We start from the raw sequence: 23120 nt of genomic DNA, 5'->3' as shown, positions 1-23120 counted from the left end.
AAGACGGAGCCCTTTGTATTCTGGTATGTACCTGTACCTTCGGAGTTAGTCGTCTTCCTCTGCCAGGGAGGAAGGGCGCTCCTCCCAGCTTGAGTGGGCCCAATGTGGACGACAGGGATGGCTTCCCCCACCATGGGGTGGGCAGGAGAGAGGACAACGGGTCCTGTTTGTGGGAGAAGCTTGCGCAGAAAAAGCCTTGGGCTCTCCCTCCTCTTTCACAGACCCATGTTTGATAAAAAAGGCTAAGATGCTTTATTGGTGTAGCTGGAGAAGGACCTCAGTTGCAACAAGGATTTAAAGAGCACATCTACGGAATGCTAAAAGTGCCACTAGTGCTAATGTTGGTCCTTACCCTGCTCTGCTTCCCTGAAAATGCCACTGTGGCTCCGAGCTCCCTCCCTCTCTCTGCCAGTCTCCACTGTGCTCTGTTGAGTATGAACGCATCATTAGGATAACTACAACAAACCATCACACGTGGGAAAGATCAGTAACTATATTCTAGTTTATTGACTGCAGTCAAGTTTTATTATGCCTCAAATAATTAAATACTGCAACTGTGACATTAAAAATACAGGCCAATTTACCAAAATAATTGTATTCTGAAGATTATGTACATATTATACATTTTACAGTATCATGTAAACTTTTTTATACATAAGGTAAATCTGATTTATGGTAACTAGAAAACCCAAAGTACTTGCTGACAAAAATATTCCTATGAAACATAAGCACTGTGTCTGGGACATTAGGAAAATTGCAAAGAATGGAAACCAACTATAAAACATAATATAATTGAGTTAGTAGAAAAATGAATTAAATTACATTCATATAAAAAGTTAAACTAAAAACATTGCTATGCATTATCATTAAAAAAGGGAAAAAATCTCAAACGTTCTCCTTTTATATATTAACACACACTTTCACGGGGAGCTACTGTGCACCTCATTTCCAGCAATGGGGCATAGCCTAGGAAATCCAGATTCCCATTCTCCTTTTAACATATATTAAATAACTAGGGTCTGTACCAATACAAATAATGTATATATTCATGCACTGTGATTATGTTCATAGTAGCCTACCAAGGCACAATTTTTGTGTGGTTCCCCCCCTGCCCCTTACGTTTTGGCATGCAGTGCTAGAGATGTTTGCTGTTCAAAAAAAACTTCTGTAGGATTAGTCTCTAGTCTGATTCTTCACACTAGGTGACGCAGAAATCCTTCCAGCATAGACTTAAAAATAAATAAGTAAAAGAAGGTAAAGGCCTTAATTCAACATCTTGCACCAATCATGTCAACTCAGTTAACATGCCTTAACTCTTTCTACAGTTTCCAGAAAGCATGTCACTGAGGCAATGTAGTTATATTTCTCCGGTCAAACATTTTATATAGTAACTGGAACAACAAAATTGTTCTTTCTGTAAATCTTCATTCATGTGACAGCTGTAGTGTTTTGATTTGGCATAAGGGATCTTCAAGTCTAAATTGGTTTCTAGCTTGCATCTCATCTTGGCATACCACCATTTGCATTATCTGCTATGTAGTGCATATAATTAAAGTACCTAGGTATGCTCATTAAAATAAATGCATAATTTAACTGTATATAAACAGCTGCCAAAATTAACAGCTGTTAACCTGGCTGTATTTTGAAGGCTTGTAAAACTTGCATATTTTATAACTGTTCTGCACCATAAAAGGCCTGGTCCTGCAGATTGCTAGGCATGTGCTTATCTTCAAGGATTTGAAGAATCTCATGAGATAATAATGAATAAAACTACCCCTGGGCCTCTACGAGCACCGCAGATTGTGCCTCAGATGGGTAGTGTGGCCAGCCATTAGTCATAAAAGTTGTGTCAAGGAAGACAATGAGAGTTGGAGTGACTAATGTCGACTGGGTTTAGGCACTAAATATATTCCCTCAAGTGTTGAATGTATCTGAAATTAGACCAAACACCTCTGTCAGGCTTGGACAAGGTAAAAGTGTATTCCAAGATGGCCTTTATAAAACATGCCCAGCATTACAAAAAATTAAACTTATGATGTCTGTTTATGTACAGTTTTAATAGAAAAGAAATCCTAAGCTAGAGTATCAAAATACCATATTCATATAAACATATGAGAGCTTCTAATAGAAAAGTAAAAAGTGTAAAACACAAACTTTTTGGGAAATTAAATATCCTAAAAAAAGTTGGTTTTTTAAAACAAACAAAAACCAAAACACAGGAATTTGTGTGCTTAAAAAAAAGACTACATCTCCCCTCGTCTACGAGTTTTTGCTGCAACAGCTCGGCCTTCCTCCTCTTCCTCCTCTTCCTCCTCATAATTTTCTTCATGAACTTCTTTCTGGTTGTTCTCTTCTTGCATTTCTTGATCTGCTCCTCTGTTACTCTTTTCATCTGCCTGATTGCCGGCAGGGGGAAAGGAAAAAAAACCCAAAACACAGATTCAGTACAACTGCCAGTTTCCTTATAGTTTATTTTAGGGTGATGAGATGAAGTTAAGGAAAAGGAAAAATGACTGTCAGCTGGGGTTGTTAGTGCTGATAGACAGAAACAGGGAAAGATTTTTTCAAAGTCTTCCAGGCAGCAAGAACTGATGTGGGGGTGGAAGGAGGAGCAAAAGGAAGTTGGGACAGCATGAAATTTTAAGGTCTTTGATTGAAAGCAAGCTACAACAATTATTACATAATGTCACTGTGACATGACTGCAGTTATGTTAAGTGTTTAATCATGTCACTGAGTTTGTGGGTTTACACAGTACTTACATTTTCGTCATTTTCACCATATGGCTCTTCAGCATTGCGTTCCAGTTCTCGTTTCTTCTCTTCAGTCAAATCTTCCTGGATCTACAAAGCACAGAGATGTTCTGTGTATTTTAATTTCCTTTAAAAAAGTGGCCTGTGGTGTAAATGTACATGTTTACACAGCTACACTTTCACAGAATGAAGATTCAAAAGAAAGGGAGGAGAGGGCGTGGAGAGGTTAAAGGAGGAAAACCCCCCCAACAGTTGGGAAACTTGCTTCCTCTCAGACCATACTTAACTTTTAACTACAAGTTTCACAACTAACACGTTTAGATTTCCATTCCATGTTTTAACTTCATATACATATTATCTTTTCCTTGTCCTTCATGGTAAGACTGTCGTGACATAGCAAAGAGTCATTAACTGACACTTCCACCCCCCCACGGACTCCTAGAACTATTTCTGAGATGCAAGGTAGGTATTTAATGGTAACTTTGTCCATGTTTTCCCAGCAGTTGAGCTATCTTTCTAATTGCTCCTGGAAAACCACAAAGGAGCAAGGGGGGAATGGGAGTGAAGAATAATCTCTTCCAACTCTATCCTTGAAGAGAGCATGCCACACTGACTCTGTTTTCCAGGTGTTCAGATCTTGATCCAGCACTTCTTGTATGTTAGCGCTCTCCCTCGCTTCCGTGTCCCTTTATGGTTAGGTGCAGATTCAAAAGAGGCATGCTTTTCAAAGTAAACTTGATTTTCTTTTGGACAATGCTGTTATGCATGTCTGCTCCAAATGGTGCCCTGCAAGCTGGGCAAGATGCTTCTGTAAGGACATACAGCTGTCCCCATGGAAAAAACCAGCTCTTTCACCTGGCTAGGAAGCATTCACCACTCAGTGCTGCCACCTACCCCGCCACAAAGAGCAAGGATGAGATTGCTGCTTTCGACAGGGCTCCCTGCCTCTAGCAGCTGCTATCACCTCCTCCTGAACAACAGCAGCAACAGCCTTCTCAACATCATCGGGAGCAGGAGAGTATATTTAGCAATTGCTTCCGACAGGAGACAAAACTGCTTGTGAACAAGTTCTCTGGGGTTAGGTATTGCTGCCAGCAGAAGGGCAGCCATCAAACCTGGATTGCTTTGAGCGATATATGGGAAAGATCTGAACAACAGCAATGTATAATATTAGAGTCTACTTGCTGAAGAGACTATTCCTGATTACAGCATCTTAACTCTTTCTTGATTGCTCTTTCAATCACTGTTCACTCTTTAAGACTTCCAGTAAGCACACTGGTCATAGTCCTTTATGAAACTTCTATTAAATTACTTCCTGTAAGCCAAAGAGTAGTTGCCAAAGGCCAACTACTCCCAGTTCCTAATGACCTGATTTGATTTAAGCTACTGTGTTTTGAACTGGTGAATTCTAAGTGCACACCAGCTAATCTAGACAAAGTGTTCCCCATAAGGGAGTAATGAGTAGCTGTTTCTATTGCTTTTTGTAAATCATTGTGTATGAAGTAGAAAATAGCAATTGATTAGGTATGTATTGAAGAACTGCAGGGCAACTTATGCTAGCACATGCATAATGAGCATGCCATTCAACATTCAAAAGAAAAAGTCCCTTCTCCTTTTCTCCTCCAGTTCAAAGCAATGTGCTAAGAGCTTCCTGACTATTTGACTCCATGAATAGTAGGGGCTTACAGAACTTGGATTGCTTAGGAGGATAAATCAAAGTCAGAGCTAAAGAGCAAGTAACTGGCCAAGGAAGCAGTTTGCCCACAACAGCAGCGTGCGATTAGAGATGCAAAGTTGGGGGGTTTTAGTGACCTGCAGAGGGCTTGAGGTTTTCAGGAATTTTTCCTTCTGTCGTGAATGGCTTAATCTTCTCAATTTCAGCACAATTAATACCGTGTTGCATGGAAGACTAATGGATTGCAGCATATAAGTATGAGTAATACTGAATGTGTCCAGAAGTGGACAGAGTAATGGCAAAGACCTCCTAGGTTTCATGAAGTCAGGCAAAGTGATTTGGGTTCATCTTGTAGTTACAAAAGATACCAATGCTGAACATGAATGGAAACATGCTATGCTACCTGAGTCCACGTATGCCTTATGTCTGTTTTCTTACCTCCTCTTCTCCTTCTTCCTGGTATTGTTCATCCACATTATCTTCCTGCTGGTCAGGATTTCCTGCCATCTGCAGAAAGATCATATAAAAATTCAGTTCTGTGTGTATGTCTATTAGCTTTAGAAGACTGAAGGTTAAAGCTTCTTGTTCTGGAACTAAAACTTCATGTAAAGCTAAAGTAACAATAATAGCATAAGAAGTTATGGTGTGTTCATTAGCATTAATGATAGCCTGGCTACATGATTTAGAACTGCCCTAAATTAAAAAATAGACAAGCAGAATGATTATAATAAAAATCACTTCACAGAATAAAGCAAGACTTTCCTTACTAAGCAGGAAGACAATGAAATAGTCACACCATTAAAGACTAATGCCATAAAAATACAGGTTATCTCTCCCTGGAGGAGTTCACAGTTTAAACATGGTTGAAATGCACAGCACTCACTGGAATGGCCATAGAAGGAAAGTGATGCCACTGCTTACGGTTGATTGAGTGTTGATGGCATGGAAGTGGCATAGAAGGGATTTGTGCAAAGACCTGATTGTATGAATGGGTGTTCTTGCAGGGGCTCGTGCGAAGGTAAAACACAGGGGCTCTGAACTACGAGACTACAGAACCTCACTGAGTGGAGCCAGCGATGAAAGACATACCAGTGTATCACCAGGAGTAATTCCACACTTCACCTGTGCACGTCATATGGCTTTAAAGAAATCTTTAGAAGTCAAAGTTCAGTGTTCTCTCACCAAGTTGTGCTAAACTGTCCTTAAAGAGGACCTACAAATGTTTCCTTTCCCTTTACTGACCACTAGGTGCTCTTCCATTCCTGGATGTCCTTGTTTCTGACTGGTTGGTTTGTGCTTTTCATTTTCATCTGGTAGATTTTCTTCTCTCTCTTGCTCAGCTTCCTCAAATTCATCTTCTCCCTGATTGTTGGGGTCATCAGCAGGATTCACATCTTCCATGGCTGCCTTCTGTAATTTTCAGAAGTGAATGTTAAATACTTACTTTCATCTCACAGTCAAATTCCATTTCACTTGAAAGCTAGCCCTAGCATGAGCTATGTTAGAGCCAACTCCATACCCACTGAAACCAGCTGGAACCTCTCTACAGGTGTCAGGGGTCAGTAGATTAAACCCTAGCCAATCCACAAGTGTCAGCTCCTGAAAGAAAAAGTACTTCAGCACTGAACACAGACAGAACTGCAGTATGGGTATCTGCTAGAAAGCAGATTGAATCTGATGACTTATTTCACATAGGCTGTAGAACTCCTTTTGTTTACTGACTATCTGACAACAACAATGCCTGATAAGACCAGGTGCAAAAAAGATAAGCGTTTAAATGCTCAGAGCTCAAAAGAGCTGATGTGATCTTTCAGTACCAGTCTGTCCTGCAATATTGACCTTGTCTACATCTATAATAAAACAAAAGAAAACAACACTCACTTTTCATCATACTTTGCCATTCCGAAAACTTCTTTCTGCTTATCATTCAGTAAAAGCATTTCTGATATCTTCATAGCTGACAAGTTAAATATCCTTTAGAAATATTTACTATGCAACTGTAATTTGCTGAGGGGGAAGGGAGTAAAGATGATGCGCTTTATGTTCCACAATGCCGAGTAAGATGGAACTTGGGGGAAGGCGCAGGACAATCTCCTGCATCCAGATCTCTGTGCAATCAATATCATGGCTGTGTTCAGTGCTGAGGTATGTCTTCTTTCAAGATCTCGCACTTCTTCTGCACTGACCAGCTGGTTTCAGTGGCTATTTAGTTGGCTCTTACCCTCTTAACTACTCATAGCATAAAAATACTGTCATCTCCCTGTTTGACTGACCACCAATGAGTTACTGCTGTTTTTTTTTAATTCAAGTTTATCTGTTCAAGTCCCAGCTAAGTCCAAATCCCTTATTCCACCTAAAGCAAAGATGAAAGGAATGTAGAAAAACAACTTCCTTCCAACAAGGAAGCTTTTTTTGATTTCTTCCCGAATCGGTAAGGACAACTTTAAATAGATCTTAGATGTAGTTTTAAACTGTCAAACTTGTCTTCCTAGCAGACCTCTGGTTCATCTTATTTCTGTAACGTGCAATTATGTTAGATGAGACTTCTGGGTTTTCACTTCAGTAACGACTGCAATCCATAGCATCTTAATTCATACTCACTGATTCATCAGCCTGCTGATTTTCTTCTTGATGTTCTGGTTCTTGCTGTTCATTTGGATTATTTTGATCATCATCTTCACCTTCATCCTGGTGGTGGTTGTCACGTTCATAAGCTGACAAATTTTTGACATTATTACTGTATTACAGCAGTTTTTAGTTAGCCTTTTTAAGAGCCTTCTATGTCCTAGCTTCCATATGAGCTTTTAACAGTTGGCAGCCTTTACCTAAAGAGCCTACCTAAACATATAATGCTAACAAGAACTGTTTTACTGCTAGCAGGATACTGATAGTGAAAGATTATACAATTTGAAGAGATCAAACAAAATCATAGGCAGAGCCAGGAATGTAGCCAAGATCCACAAAGCCCTATCCTAGCAGCTCAATCACAAGGACACTTCTCCTTTCAGGAATGTGGATATGATCTTCAGTAACTCCTGTATTTCACTCAGTTCAACCAGTGTTATGTGAGATTCTGGTTTTAAATTGTGAGTTTATGTATCACTTGAATCCAAACTGGTTATGAAATGAATATTAAAATCTCACAGGGAACCTGTGAACATGGTAGGGACACACATTTCATCTTACCTCCTTCCTCTTCCTGAATACCTTGCTCTTCTTCCCCTTGTACAATATCGTGGTCCATGTTATCATAATGAGCCTGTTGGCTGAGAAAATTAAACGCAAATACATCATTTTGGTTTCAAACAAGTGTGGCTTTGCTTTAATAAACAAACCATCCTACTGCATCTCTGCCCCTCCCAGCTCCTGCCAGAACGGGTTCCAGTTTAGCTTTCTGTTACCTAGTATGTTTTCACATCACCTTTCCTGAAAGAAGGTGAACTTCATAGAACAAAGACTTTCTTGTCCTACTATCCTAACTTTGGAGCTTGTATTTCTCTATATATTAATGGGATCTGCTTTGTATTTTCAAAACTGCTAAGCTAGTATATTCCATAATCAAAGCACAAATACTATGAACTGGAAGCAAAGAACCTCTCAGATAAAAGGTCTTTAAGACAGACTACATGGATCAGTTATTCTGTTGAATGAGCAGTTTTAGCTTTCATCTTCAAAGGGGTTTACTTGTGCGGTTGTTCTTGCAGGACTAGTATTTTGACTATCAATTTATGAAAGGCGCTCTCATACCAAAATCCTTCTAGAACATGGGTCAAGTTAATAATTAATATTTCAATGTTTCAGCAGAGAAAATTCAATGGGCTTAAGATTCCAAAAGACAAAAAATTGTCACTAACAATTTTAAACTAAGCATAAGGGAATATGACGGGGAAGGTAAAAGCCGTGTAGAAGCTACAATATCATGAATGTAACTGCATTCACAATAATTTTATGATACTAACAGGGTGTTGGTTTCTCCTGAAGTCATGCTTTTGTCTCTACAGTGCAAATAACACTAGTCACTCTTGTCCAGAAAGTCCTCATGGAATTACTTAAACAGCATCTCACATTTAAGAGGAACTTTAGCTTAGGTACTTATTACATATCTGATACTGGATCTCAGTATGAAGAGATCATAATTGCTGCTTAGCAGAAAGTAATTACTAATTTATAGCAAACTTTAAGACAAGGGACATTGTATGGCAGAAGCCCCTAACCTCTCCCAAGGATGTGCATGGCAATGTACGCTTGTTGTTCCAGACTTCAGAGGCTTCCATGGCAAGAAAAAAAACACCTTAAAATAGCAATCAGATTTATCCTTGGAAAGGAGGAGAGAAGGCTCACTGAATTTAGTTTATGGGCAGTCTAGGTTTATAGTGTTAAACCACCCTCTTTTCGAAGGTGGTATGGTGGAAACCATAAAACCTAAAGCACAGACCATGACAAACTCATGTAGAAGGATTTAACCTTAGCCGGTTTTTATAGAGTTTTTCTCCTTGTTCTGCCTGTTTCTGCAGTTGAAGCTCTTTTTCTTGAAGCTGTTGCTGCCGTAATAGCTGTCCTCGCAGTCTTTGCTGGTGTAGCGATTCCTGATGTTCTCGTAGCTGATTGGCTTCCTCTGCTCTTTGGGCTGCAAGCTGTTGCTGCTCTAGTTGTTGTTCATAAGCTGGCTTATGTCTTTTTGTTACAGCTTTTGTTGATGTTATCTGTCAAAGAAATGTGTTAGTCATAGATTAATCATAATTTCAATGATCAGAAACGAGCACGCAGAAACCTGTGACAAGACAGATGCTACATGCAGTAGGCAAAATTACAGCAAAGTTATTTTAAGTTTTCTTGTCTCTGCTTAAAATTTAATTTTTTTTTTGAACACAGTCTGGAAGTGTTGGTATGTTTGTGGAGGACATGGGGAAAGAAGAGGAGATACTGGGAGAAGCCATGCTTTTCTTACACATCAATAATAATAAAATGCCCCAATATATTACCAGTAAAAGGAAGTTTTGATGGCTGACAATTAAGACAGCAAAGATGCTTCCATTGATTTAACTGGTAATTTCAGTAGGGGTTGCTTTGAGCCTTAAGTGAGACATTGCACACTTTCTACAGCCAGCAGTAACTTAAAACTAACTTTAGTTCCACAGCTTAACTTATTGCTGCTGTTCTAATCCACTGCATCTCTTCAACAATGGCTTCTCATCACACAGGAGTTATACAATTAATCTGCTAGAAGACTGTTTACAAAGCCTAAACTGAGATCAGTAAAATGTATTTTCCACTGGAGATCTGATCTAGAATGTAAATCCAGGATTTGCTAGTTTTATTTAGAGCTGCATAGACCAAGACTTGCCATTGCTGCGCACTGATTTCCTCTGGCTATTTTAGTCATGTTCATCTTGCAGTTAAAATTTCCTGTCAAATGACAGCGAATGTTTAGATGGAAATGTGTTTACAGAAGGTAGTTATATCTGACAAGGAAACACACTGCAATTTGCTGAGATGCATCAAATTAGTAAAGGCAGGACAGCTCTCCAAAGTGCTGAAGCTAAGTCTCATTCTGTCGTCTTCCCATCAGCTACCACAGGCCTCAAATTTAAAGTAGGAGATGGGATTCAACCTGACTGCTCTTTTTTTCCATCTGTTGCTTTTTATCAGCAGAATTAATGTTCATTAAGCTGCATTTGGCAAGCACTGCAGTATGTGTGTGCTGAAGTTGAGCCTGAATCCTATGCATCCAAGTGCTTTGAATCCCAAATTTTCTATAAACATGACACTGATTTTACCTAGAAATAGGCAAGTGCAATAGAGGACCAGCAATGATAAGAGATGCTTCCATTTAAACAACAAATTTAATAAATCAGTAGAGAAGAAAAGAGCTCCATACCTCTGAAGGGAGGTGATCGCCCAACATGTTCGTTTCTTCTTCTTTCTGTTCCTGTTTTTTCCACTCATGCTCTTCCGGTACTTGATCCTGTTCCTCCTCCAAGTGCTCAGGCTGACCTGCCTGCTCCATTTCTTCCTCTTCAAGTTCTTTTTTGCGTTCCTCTTCAACTTGATCAACACGTTGCTCATCATCCTCTCCAGCTTCTTGTTGCTCCTGAATATTTAGTTCTTTGGCACGCCGGCCCTCGTTAGCCCTTCTTTGCAGATGAAAAGGCTCAGCTCTGTCTTCTTTTTCCTGGGTATTTATTTCTTCTCTCTCTTTTTGCTTCTCATTCTGCAAAACATACACAAGATTGTGTGCAGAAGATATTATGGATTTCATATTTTCAAGAGAGCCAAGGACCAGATATGGATATCCTTTATTCCAGCCTGCAGTAGTGAAGCTGTTGTCAGGAGAGCCAAATGCCTGCTTTGGAACAAGCTACCCCTCCTGCGAAACGGAATCAATACCTGATTCTTGGCTCTGCACAGCTACAAAAGGTGTTGTACAATTGCATCACAAAGAAGATTAAGCCTTGTTTTATCTGAAGTGGAACAAAACTATTACAATTCCATATCTACAAAGGAAGCTTTGTATTTTTATTTCCTGTAGGTTCTGCTGGCCAAGAACTCTTGTAAAACAAAACTAAAACTAATATTTTTAACTTCTAGACTTTACCCACTACTTTTGTTTCTTTTTGAACAATGGATAGTGTGCCAATTTTAAATATACTGACTTCAGTGTGCCACTGAAACTTTATAAAACATGTGAAAAGGCAATTTCTTCAGAACTTGTTAAAACTTTTCTGTACCATGAGTCATCTAAAATTTGAGAGACCACTTATTATTCAAAAAATTAGGATTTTTAGCAACTTTTTAAAACGGCTTACATAAATTAGTTTTAAGTGCATTTACAGTCATCTGAGAAAAGTTCATCATGAATATAGTTTTCTACTACTTAATAAGATTAAACTGTTCCTTCCTACTTCACTCAAGAACTGACAAACATCTACAATTAAACATACACTTCTATTGGAAGTTAAGCACGTAGCTACTATTTTGCTGAATAAGAACCATTTCTTATAGCGTCTGTAGCCAGTGAGTACTTTATACCTCCTTCTGCTCTTCAGCCACAGCTTCGTGGTGCATTGGGAGGTCACTGCGGGGAGACGGTGCTCGCACCTCTGGTTGCTCATTTGGTCGTTCTAACTTCTCGGGCTGTCGGAAACTTGGCATTTTGTTGAGTGTGTCCTTCAACTGTTTGTATTCCTCCACCTGGGACTAAAGTCAACACATTAATTATAGTGTGTCCAAATCAATTTCTTAACAAAACGTAGTCACCTTGGAGTAAACTTGCTGGCAAGACACATAGTAGAGAGACTCAATATTCACATTAGAGCAAATATCAGGGAGGAGAAGGGATGGAAGCTTTTAAAATTGGTTGTTTCCACACGCTAGATAACATTGATTCATCACGATCTTTTCAGCCAAAGTGCACATGCATACAAAGTATATTAGAAAAAAATCTCTGTGGGACAAAGATGAAGGTGTGTTTTATTCATGCCAAGCAGGAGAATTGTCAAAAGGGGATGATGCAGTTTTCCTGGCAGACTAAATTGAGGGAAATCAAGAACACCACAACTTCTCCTTTACTGGTAGTGCAGTTCTTTCAGAAACAGTAGTTTTAAAGTATATGAAAACACCAAATCCTCAACATTTAGACAGGTGTTACACAAGACAACAGCCAATGTACGCAACTGAGGCAAAGGAAGTTATAGTACACTGTTGGTGAAAAGCAAAGAAAATAAAGAAGGGAAAAAGAAAAAGAAGAGAGAAAATGTACATTTCTAAAGTCTTCCTGAAATGCAATAGTAAAATGTTGTAATTTGATTTGCTGCTTAACTTTGTGTAAGATCAGGATACTTTCAAAAAGCTTTAAACTGCAGTGTGAGAATCCAGACTGGTTGGTACACCAGTCCCTGTCTCTACAGCAGATGTACAAGAAAGATTATCCCATAAAGTAAAAATTTGAGATGGACAGGATTTATAAAAGCTGATCAGCTGCATATACAAAAGGTGGTGCCCCATGAGAGAGCTTCTCTGTTGCTCCAGGGGAGGTGGTGGGTGTGTTTACTACCCATTTTGAAGTCAGAGGTGCATGTCACAATCCTTTTCAAAATTCATGTTAAAAAATGGCTACAGTTTCCATTAAGTGACTGTGTATGTCATTTTGTGTGTTATGTGGTATCATAGCAATCAATAGTACAGCAGACAGGCATGATGCATTGATGTACAATGCATAATACTCATACAAAACAATATCCACAGTGCTACAGATTGACATGATGCAATGCATAACAGCTCCGAAGCTAGACGCACCTCGAAGCATCTTCAAAAGACTATGGCATCCATTAAAACAGACGGGCCTAAAAGCAAAGCAGAATGCACAGTAATTACTCTTGTCATTCCAGAGGGACACTTCTGCTTCCTGATTAACTGCTGGAGAGTCCAATAAGAAATTTTAGAGGAAAAAAATAGTATTTATTTAATGTAAGACTAATAAGCAGGTGTCTTGAACTTTTTTTCCCCCCACTCACTGACCATGCAGACACTAATATGCTAGGATATTTAAACAGCACACAGCCAGATCAGAATTCAAGTACTCCGTTCTGCTGCACGACTCGCTAAGCTGAACATTGTGATTCAAGGCCATAGCTTAAAAGGTATTAATACTGGCAGAAAGACAGGGTTTATAAAAAACCATAATGAATCTGACTGGCTGTTTGAGCTATGGAAAAATACAAAGATTAAAATGCCTTAAAGATTCAGGTGACAAATTCATTAGTGCAATATTGACTACTGATATTTAATGTCCAGGATACACTTAGAAATAGAGGGGTCATTTATTGAGCTGTGTTTCTAAGCAATAATCCCTTGTGAACTTTCTGTAGCTGGTTTGCAGGAGAAACTATGCAACTGTGCTACCTTCTGTTCTGAAAGAATGTGCAAGACCCTTCTCTTGAAGGAGAGGTTCTCTATATGATAAACGCCACATTCTGATTGCAGATAGAAAGGCTTTGTGTGACACAGGTTTTCTAATTAAAGAACTGAATCAATGCCAGAAGAAGTATATGGAGCTTCCCTTTGGATTTGGTGAACCTTAAATCAGACCCTGCATCTGCCCTTGTGGAATTTCAGATGTTAGCAAATACATACCAAGTAGCTAATGGGGCCAGTGGGAGAAGAGCTTAAAAGTAGCTGCCAGCATATTTTAGTACTGGAAATTAAGATTCTTCATATATTTAGTCTATGAGGGACCTTCCTGGTCTTGCCCTGTTTTTTTTTTTTAATATCTACACGTATGGATATGCACCGCAAGCAGAAAAAAAAAAAGATCCAATGCTTTTAATGCTGCTATTGATTTTGTGGACCATGAAAATACTTAAATGAAGAAAATTCATCAGGAATAAAAATAATTTCACACTGTCTCATTGCCTTTCCCTTTGATCTTTCACCAATAGTCTTCCTCTGCTCCAACGTTACTCCTACTTTCAGATTCCCTGTGGGCCACACAGCTTGTACTGGCACACCTGACTGAATCTGCAACAGTCTAGCAAAGTTTGCGCTTCATGGTTAGTTCACTTGAAAATGACATTCAAGAAAGGTAATGCTGTTGCTTCCTTTTAATTAGAGTTCCACCTGGAGTTTACATTCCTCCATATATACTCTACCTCTGTTGCACTGAAGTATACAGCCTTATAAATCTCCCTGTCATACACAAAAAGAGACTTTATAGTACACCAGCATCCAGGTCTCGGTAAGTGATACATGTGAATGTCAGAGTATGGGATGTTAAACTAAGAGAAGTTCTATCAGAGAAGACAGAGAAAGAAAGGTATTTGACAGCTCTCATGGAAGCAGAGATACTCTTCTTATCAGTAATACATGCATTCTTGGGCCTGTAACACAGCTTTTTATTTTCTGACAGCCCTACGATCTGTTACAGCTTCTTTTCAAGAGCAACCCTTTAACTCATGCATTTCCCTGCAGTGTGCAGCATGGTGCTAACTGCAAATTCCCCATGCGAAAGGCTACATGCAAAACATTACAGTCAGCTGAACTAGGAGAAACAAGTTTTAGGAAGGTTAGAGCCAGTAGAAGCTGCTTTCCTTTCTGACCTGTGCAGCAGCTAGTGCACTCTTGTGGTCTTCCAATGTCACTACAAGCTGGTTGTGTTGGGAGAGTAAGTTCTTATGCTGTTGCTACACAAAAAGAAGAACATTACATGTTTCACATAAAGTTCATTCTAAAGGTAAATTGGGTAGCCTGGGGGGTTTTGAACTAGGAAGATAATTCAATTTATTTCGAAAAGAAAATCCTGAGCTGGAATGACAGCATTTATTTATTTAACGTGGAATGCATATTAGACAGAGAAAGCGAGCACGCCAGGAAAGAAAATTCAGAGGCCAGGATTTGCTTAACAAATAAAGTTAAAAGTTGGAGTAGAAGTTGATGAACGTTTAAAAAAAAACATAAGAGCTGGAAAACATTAATTTCAGCAAACTTAGTTTGCCAAAATACAATTCATAACTTGCAAAATCAAACTTCCAGTTCCAATTTCTATACTAAATACTTTTTTTTTTTTAAAAAGAGCATGTACCTAAAGTGCAGCTGGCAAAAGACAAGAAATCCGGTTCAGCCGTATTCTTCTCCTTTTTGCCACAAAAGAGAAACTACAAGTTTTCAGCATAGCCCATTTCTGGCTTGTTAAAACTTGGGAAAATATTTTTTTTCTTAATGGTCTTGAAAGTTCTCCTCAAAACAAAGCCTACCTTGACATCTTGTAGCTGGGTGTGAATGTCTTGGTGAGCTTTTCTCAGCTGTCTGTTCTCCTCCCGTAAGTTATACAGGGATTCTGTTTAAAAGAAATTACATAGAAAATTTAAATCCAGTCAGATTTATACTACTAGATTGAAGGGCAAAATTAAGACTATAACACAAACTACATAAAATCCTACACAACTGCTACAGTAAAAATGGATTAGAGTAATTGTATGGTTTGTTTACGTTACATCTCTCCCCAGCCCCATAAAAAGCTTTACATTTTCAAGCAGAAAATTTCATATTAGTGCCCCCAGTCTGCAACTGGAATTACGCATCACTGTTCACACTAGGGACTGCAGACGGCAAAATTCATTACGGTAATCTGAATCTTTTAAAGGCAGAGAGGAAGCCACCCTCCTTTCTTCCCCCACATCGCATCTGGTGAGCGAGAATTTTATGTCATAGGACTAAGCTATTCTTTTGGAAGAGGTGCCCAGATGGCCAGCATACTTAAAAAGCTTTACATTCTGGGACCAGGGAGAGGGGCTTCTCTTCCCGCTTCTTACATTATGTTGATGTGGAATATTGCAAGCAGACACAGGCAAGCTCTTCCCACACTCCAAGCTCCTAGGCAGCAATCCAGCTCAGTCCAAGAGCTAGCTGTATGACTTCATTGGTGTGGTGCCAAGGCAGAACCCATAAACACAGCCTCTGCCTGCAAAATACTGTGCAGACAAAACGGCAGACAGCTCCAAAACTAACTCGCTCATGTGTTAGTGACACACAGCAGAAAGTGGCTGAAGGCCCTTGATGGAGAAAGCCTCATCCTTTTGTTCTACGCAATTGTGTAATTAGGATTGAAGAGGTCTGCGAGCTGCAAAGAATCTCTTTAATAGGAAACTGGATGCCAAGAGTAAAAAATTAATACCTCATCATCCAAGTACACAGAGGCAACGTTTCAGAGAAACTGATACATATGAGAAAAGTAGGTCTAAAAATGAGGTATGTAAAGTCACTTCGTAAAGAGGCACAATTAACTCTCTAGTAATTCTTAGATTACTCTTTTTTTGTAAATGAAAGGCAAAGAGGCACGTCTATCTTTCCAGGTTTACACAAGTCTTAGAACTAAAAATGAAAGACTGGATAAACCATCCTCTGACAGTTGATGGGCTTTTAAGTGCTGTGTTTCTTACTATTTCTCTAGTCTAGATAGAAAAACAAAGTGCACGTACGAGTTCAGAAAGAGGCCACAGAAAATCATCAAGAAAATGTAACTTATCATCAGGAGGGATAAGATGCATGAATGACCTGTTAGTGAGAACAGAGATGATGCCTTTCTGTCTCACATCACACAAAACACAATGACAAATACACATTTTAATATGGACAGCCAGATACAGGTTGCATTTACCCTTCAGCTTGGAGATCTCCTGCTCTTTTTCCTGCTGCAGTTGCAAGTATCTCTCCTTGTGATCACTGAACGTTCTGCTAAACTCTTCTCCTTGTTTTCGGTGATCTTCCTCAAGGTCAGCATGCTGTTTCTTTAGTTCTTCATGTTGACTCTGCAAATACCAAGTTGGAAAATGGAACAGTTCTGTATCTGCATATCTGGCTAATATTGTCTTTGGCAATTTGTTAAATAAGTCCAGATGAATAGGAAGCATTCATAACAAGAAGTTTATTATTCAAAGCATGCATATTGCAGCTCCTCTCAAACACAGAATGATCTCTATGATGAGCAGTCTCCTGTTCTAGGGCTATGTCACCTCACCCTGCAGTTGCATTGTCCCATTGGGAGCTGCTGAATGTGTCTAAGAAATTCCTTACATGCCAAACTATGTAAAGTCTGATAAGTCAGCATACCATACAAGTAATTGTATTTGATACGATTAAATTACCCACTGGGAAGCCTGAGTAAGAAAAACTGCAGTAAATCATCTTTTAAAGGTACTGTTGTAAGAGGAAGGCACCATCGATGTCCTGACATTCTGGAGTGAGTTACCAGGAGCCAGTGAGGCTGTATCTCCCTGACATTGCAGAATACCAGTGTCCTGTGAAACTGGGTTTCTCAGTTACCTACCTTCAACATCTGGTGTTGTACACTGAGTGCACTGTATCGACTATTTGAGTCTTGCTGTAAAATAAAAACACTAGTGTTAAACAGAACAATACTGTCAATTCCTCTAACCTCTGTACATGCAGTTATTTAGGAGTCACAAGCGAAAGGACCTAACTCCCCAGGAAACAAATTAATCTCTCCACTTGCTTTGGAAAATAGCAAGCATATACCCTTTGTGCTTACTGCGGCAACAATGTATTTTAACTTAAGTTACTCAGCTCACAAACCGCTCCCCAGTTTCAACATGAAGTAGCCATAAAATCCTAATTTACTCACTTTATAAAGAGTTCTCTACAGGTCTCTCAGTCCTTTGCCAGATACAGCTTTCCTTCTGGCACTTAGTATATAAAACAAAGTTTCTTGATGTTTTTATACTTGTCAGTTCAAAGACCACGTGTTAGAAAGTTGTCACTGTCCTTTTCCCTGTGGACTAGGCTACAAGAAGATTTCTAATGCCTTCTTATTCCCCCCCTTCCCCTTAAAAATAGTAACGTTATGTTTGAATTACCATAATATAAACAGGAGGATATTTTCTAAATTAATTTTCTGGAAAGATATTAGTACCTACTACTACAGCTCAAATGATTAGGAATTGCAGAGCACTTACGCATGCAGAGTAGAAATGGGATAAGTGAGAGCTCTTTCAATTAGTATTTTGTAAGACCTCTTCCTTTGAACAGTTATAATTGCAAAGTATTTCCTTTTTCTTGCGACGCAAATAGCATCAACTATTAAAAACTTGTACTAGGAATGATGACTTACCCTTCCTTTATTTAGCGTTTCCTGTGCTTCTAGTTTATAAACAAGAAAATCTACAACATAAAAGGGAAAATACTGATTAAAACTGACGAAGATTAGAATCTGTACTTAAATAACATAACTGTTGCATACATAAATTCTCTTAAGAGCTGAATACTTAAGCAGTTACAATTTTCCAAAAGATCTTAAAAAAACAAAAAAAAGCTATGGAGAGTTTAATTAAATGCTCAAATTTTGACAAAATATTTTAGTTAAAGAGTTTCATAGTTTCATAAAATATTTTCATATCTTAGTGTGAGATACAGGGGGTACAGGCTCAAGACTATGGACAGGTAATTAAATCTGTTACATGAACTCTCTCAGTAGAGGCCCAGTAACATCATTCAAAAGTAAAAAGACATTTATAAATTGTGTATTCTTGTATTAGGACAAAAAAAAAAAAAAAAGTACTTTAAGAAGTGTGAAAGTCTAGACTAAGTTTAAATAAAACAAAAATTTCCCCTTTCGTTCCCTGATCCTCTTTTCAGGATTTGAAAATGCCAACTCACCCTTGCATAGCAATGGGACAGCTCTACACTAGATGGCACCAGAAAGCTATCGAGAACTGCACAGTAAGAATAATTTCTTACAGGTTCTTAATCTTTGCTAAAGTTGTTGTTTTAATTCAGCGGTTGAGTCCTCAGTTTTAGCCTTAGTTTAGCCTAAGTTTCAGGCTTTACTCTGAAAATCGTAGTGAATTCAACATAACAAAAGACTCAGAGAGAACTCAGAGGATTGCATTCTGCTGAAGTTTCACAGAGGGCAGATGTGTAAGAAATACAATGTGTGCCAACATTTCCCCCTCACACACACCTAGAACTTAGTTTTAATTGGAAAAAGAATGTAAGCATGTGTTTACCCTTAAGCATGTGTAAAAATTCTGATTCAGGGTTTAATTTCACATTGATGAAATGCAGGAAAAGATCCCATGTTTTTGGTACAAGTTTTAAATTTTCAGTATGCCGGAACAGGTTTTACACATGCCCGAACTCCACATACATGTTAGGTTTATGTACATTGATATATACATATTCTCTGTGTATACTATGCCATGTTGCAGTGATCTGTAAACAGTACTAAAATGATGAATACTTTTTGAAGAGTTAAAAAAATAAAGAGATGTACTAAAGACCACCACAGATCTGCCAAGGTGGTCCTGCTAATGTGTTATACATTGGTAACTCATTTAAAATGGAACAAAATACATCTGAAGTTACTTTCTAAAGTAATCAAGTTATCTTAAATGTCAAAGTGAAAAGCACTTTTTTACCTTCTTTTGCTTTCTTATGTTCAAGCCTTTCCTTTTGTAATGACTTTTCTAATCTTGACCTGTGCTCATATACAACTGAAAAGAGAAATTTTGTACACAATTCATTTTAAAAGTAATACATAAATAAAACATCACCCACCCCCAGCATCCCCGGAGAGCATTGGCACAGAATGTACCAGGAAAATACAAGTGGAATGCGGTCACAGGATAAAGGACTGTTTGTGTCATTTGGGACGGTAACTTTTTTTCTTTTTTGCATGCTTTATTGATCCTGAATTCTGGGTTATTTCCATTGCATAAACATAGAATGTGATAACCATGTAAGTGATTTGTTTACAGCGATGGTGGATCTACATGAAAGCTACCAAATCCTCTTTCCTTCTTAGGTACACAGGTACACATTTTCCCATGCTTTCATTCTCTCCTCCCTTGTTTGTAAAGAGACAAGGAAATAAGACAGGACAACCTTACTGCCAGCGTAAATCCCTGCAGCAAACAAATTGTCACAAGGAGGGAAGAGAGATGCACAAGAGCAGGACAGCTTAGAAAGGTGCAGAAGTACACTAGACAGGCCGCTTAGACTAAGACACGAAGAACCTGAGATCCATTCCTAAATTCTTCCAAAAAACTCGGACAACTCAGTTTTCTGCAACCTTCTTTTTTGTAAAGCCTGGGTAACAGTAGCCTTTCGCACCACAGTGCAGTTGAAGACACACAGACTGCACAGTTAAATGCTTATAGTGTCCTGTATTTCTTAGTAAGCATGCGCTGACAGCAAGTATACATACGCTAAAGCGCCCTGTACTCACAATATCCATGTAATCTGAGGAGGATTTGGGGGGTTTTGAGGGATTTTTCATGCCCCAGTTAAGGAGATGGGGCAAGAAGAACAAAAGAAATCATCTGAAGGGCTAGGATAGCTAAAGTATAAAGCTAAACTGGATGCTTCTCTGTATAGGGTATAGGAGACTGCTCATCATGAAATCATTTCAGTTTGAGAGTAAAATTTAATCTTCACTGATTTTTAAAGGCATTTATGCATTTTCTTTAATGGAGTCAAAATAACCCATACGATTTAGAGACGAATGAAGAAGTGGTCTGCGTACAGCACTTCAGCCAAAAAGCAACAGCAAAAGCTGAGGTTTTAGGGGCACTACTCAGAGTAAAACCCGCAACATCCTCAGCGGACCAGGTAACAGAAGTCATGCAGTGTGTCATGCAGTGTGTCACCGTCCCCTCCAGCAGGGTCACTGACTACAAAAAAAATGTGTATTTTTTTTTTAAAGATGCTCTGACATCTTTGCTAAACTCTGCAAGCCCTTTGAGCTGACACTGCTACCAGAAGAGGTGGTTCTGCTGCTTGTTCTCATACTGCCCTTCCCTTCGCTCTCACTCCTGTGGGTGATGGGACAGCAGGACCTAGCAGCTGGGGACAGGGTGCATAATGATTTCGGGTGAGAGTGCCGGCTTGTACAGTTCTTAAGAGAGCAGTAGTGATGACTGGCAGTGACCTGGAACTCTGGGTGGCACGGCAGGAGACAGACTGCTCCAGGTTTGATCGCAGAAAGCAGAGACAACCTTATTTCTAGGTTTTTTTACAGTATGACAACTGCTCTTGGTCGTATCAACGGTCCAATGGACCAACCGTGCCATTTCTCAAGACCTGACAAGAACAGATGTCTAATACAGAATTTACACAATGAATTTACAGTATTTCTTTGGCACTGTCTCCCAGCAATTTATGCCTCCCAAAGACTGTCCGAGGTGCCCGCAGGTCCTTTGCGTACACCATATCAAAATCGATTTTACATTTATTAAGTCTAATTGTTTGTTGTATCCATGTGTATTTAGGACATCCAATAGCCTCTGGCAGGAAGTCCCACCATTTAGCTGCCAGTAAAGCAGCATTTCATTCAGCTTGTGTTTTGAACTGCTAGTTTCTCACAAGTGATGGGGCACATCGGTCCTTATTTACCCTTTCTCACCACTCACTAGATTGAAGGATCATTTTCTGAATTAGCCTACCAAGTTTGCAGTAAAGCAAAGATATTCATTAAAACTCTTGCAAATGTACAATTATATTGGTTCGAGCTCAGTTTAACACATGTACATTTCACTGTCCAAATTATAATTTGCGCTCCTTCAAAGAGTTATTAATTTGTATTAATGGAATGTGTGATTTTTCAAAACTAGGAAACTCATTTTCCGAGAAGTAAACCGTTGGTGAACATAAGCCTGTAACAGGAAGCATCCAATAAAGACTTGTATCTTGCCCGCCACAGAAAACTCCTCTTGCACCTTAAAACGTGTTCTTAATTCCACCAAAGTGCATTCTGCAGGCTCTTTTGCTACTGGCTTATCTACAAGTGTTTACGTTTTGACTTAGGAGCTGGATTGCTAATCAATCCTTGTCACCTATCTCTACTTTGCTATTTATCTTCTGAAGTCAAGGGCATCAGTCAAGATGAACTAATGTATCAACATCCTCTGCAACAAAACAAGCATGTAATGAATATTCACAAAGTCACCAGCAAGTAAGCTTTCAGAGGAGGAAAAAAAATGGCAGCACTACAGTAATGGTTTTATCTAGGCACCAAAGATTGTGAATGCTGAATTACATTGCAAAAGGAACAGTAGTTGTAGCATAGCAACTCAGGACAGAAATGAAAATCCATAATGGGTTTCCCCTCCCACACAATCAGGGGCAGAAATAGGCTTTTTGGCAAACAGACTAAACCACAAACAGATTCAGAGGTAGTATTTTGCATTTCACTTCTTTGTCTGCAAGCCTACCTTCCTCAGCTCCTCCTAGTGTTTTAACAAGTAGGGGGGAGGGGGGAAACCCTGCACAACAAACCCATGAGAGCAGGAAGAAAGGAGAAAGAGAATGCAATAGTTTGGGTTTTAGGGACCGCGGTGCTCGGTACCTTTCACAGCTAATTGCATCTCTGCTGAGCTTCGGCTTTCCTGTCTTCACCCTGCACTTTCAAGCAATGTCTCTACATCCCTCCCAGGTAGTGCATCCTCACTGCTACCTTCTGCGTGCTAACCTTTGAAATACTGGAACAAAGCTGCAAATGTCTTAAAATAGCCCTTCAGATGGCCAGAAAGGACTAAGAAAAACTTCTTCCTACACCTCTCCCCTTCTACTTCATTTACATGTCGGTTCAGCAATGTTTTTCTCCGATAAAAGTTCATAACGTGCAACGTAATGAAGATTTTGATGAAGAATAATTATTAAGAAAGCATGACTTGCATATTTTCTCACTTGCTTTTTTGGCGAGTAGGTTGCTGGTCAGGTTTTTAAGTACATATAGGAGTTTATCTCCCATAAACATAAATTATTCCCACCAGTCAGGAACTTCCTAGACAAGAAGAGTCCAAACTACAAGGCTCTTGTTACTACAGCAGGGGATTTCTCTTTCTTCACTACCAACCTGGATACAAGATGTCTGAGAAAAATTCTCAAAGAAATAAATACACTAAAAAACATGTTTTCTATTATAGGTTTCCCAGCTGGGGGGGCAGAACGTATACAAGGAATCTGACAAATTCCTACTGGTGTGATGCACCGACAGGGCACTTCAACTTCACTAATAATTTGTTCCTAGGGTAAGTTCTTAATTTTGTACTGATCTTTGCACAAATATTTCAACTTCGTTTCTATGTTATATTTAATAGAATGGTACAATGGTCATCTAATGGCTAATAGGCACTATTCCAAAGCTGCAGTAACTGCAGGCTTCGGTTTATTCTTTAAGTTCCCA

At 39.1% G+C, this 23120-nt stretch overlaps 1 protein-coding gene across 2 annotated transcripts in view; it reads right to left on the bottom strand.

Moving 5' to 3' along the window:
- Window positions 1-478: 478 nt before the first annotated feature.
- The window catches only part of GOLIM4 (golgi integral membrane protein 4), a 34933-nt gene continuing 12291 nt past the window's right edge, over window positions 479-23120 (bottom strand). Inside the window, exons 2-16 of one of the 2 annotated variants that reach the window (XM_049802607.1) lie at window positions 19354-19428; window positions 18048-18097; window positions 17247-17300; window positions 16578-16728; window positions 15175-15257; window positions 14521-14604; window positions 11456-11623; window positions 10305-10637; window positions 8891-9129; window positions 7613-7692; window positions 7028-7140; window positions 5669-5836; window positions 4865-4933; window positions 2761-2841; window positions 479-2396 (exon numbers count right to left, since the gene is read on the bottom strand). In XM_049802607.1, coding sequence (XP_049658564.1) covers window positions 2244-2396; window positions 2761-2841; window positions 4865-4933; window positions 5669-5836; window positions 7028-7140; window positions 7613-7692; window positions 8891-9129; window positions 10305-10637; window positions 11456-11623; window positions 14521-14604; window positions 15175-15257; window positions 16578-16728; window positions 17247-17300; window positions 18048-18097; window positions 19354-19428 — 1901 coding nt within the window. In that variant the 3' untranslated portion in view covers window positions 479-2243. The remainder of the gene's footprint in view (window positions 2397-2760; window positions 2842-4864; window positions 4934-5668; window positions 5837-7027; window positions 7141-7612; window positions 7693-8890; window positions 9130-10304; window positions 10638-11455; window positions 11624-14520; window positions 14605-15174; window positions 15258-16577; window positions 16729-17246; window positions 17301-18047; window positions 18098-19353; window positions 19429-23120) is intronic. The other variant, XM_049802608.1, reaches the window with a different exon arrangement.

The sequence above is a fragment of the Accipiter gentilis genome, chromosome 6 (genome assembly GCF_929443795.1).
Source record: "Accipiter gentilis chromosome 6, bAccGen1.1, whole genome shotgun sequence".
Lineage (NCBI taxonomy): Eukaryota > Metazoa > Chordata > Aves > Accipitriformes > Accipitridae > Astur > Astur gentilis.
Note: the sequence above shows the minus strand (reverse complement) of the source record. Positions and strands in the feature narration are given on the sequence as shown.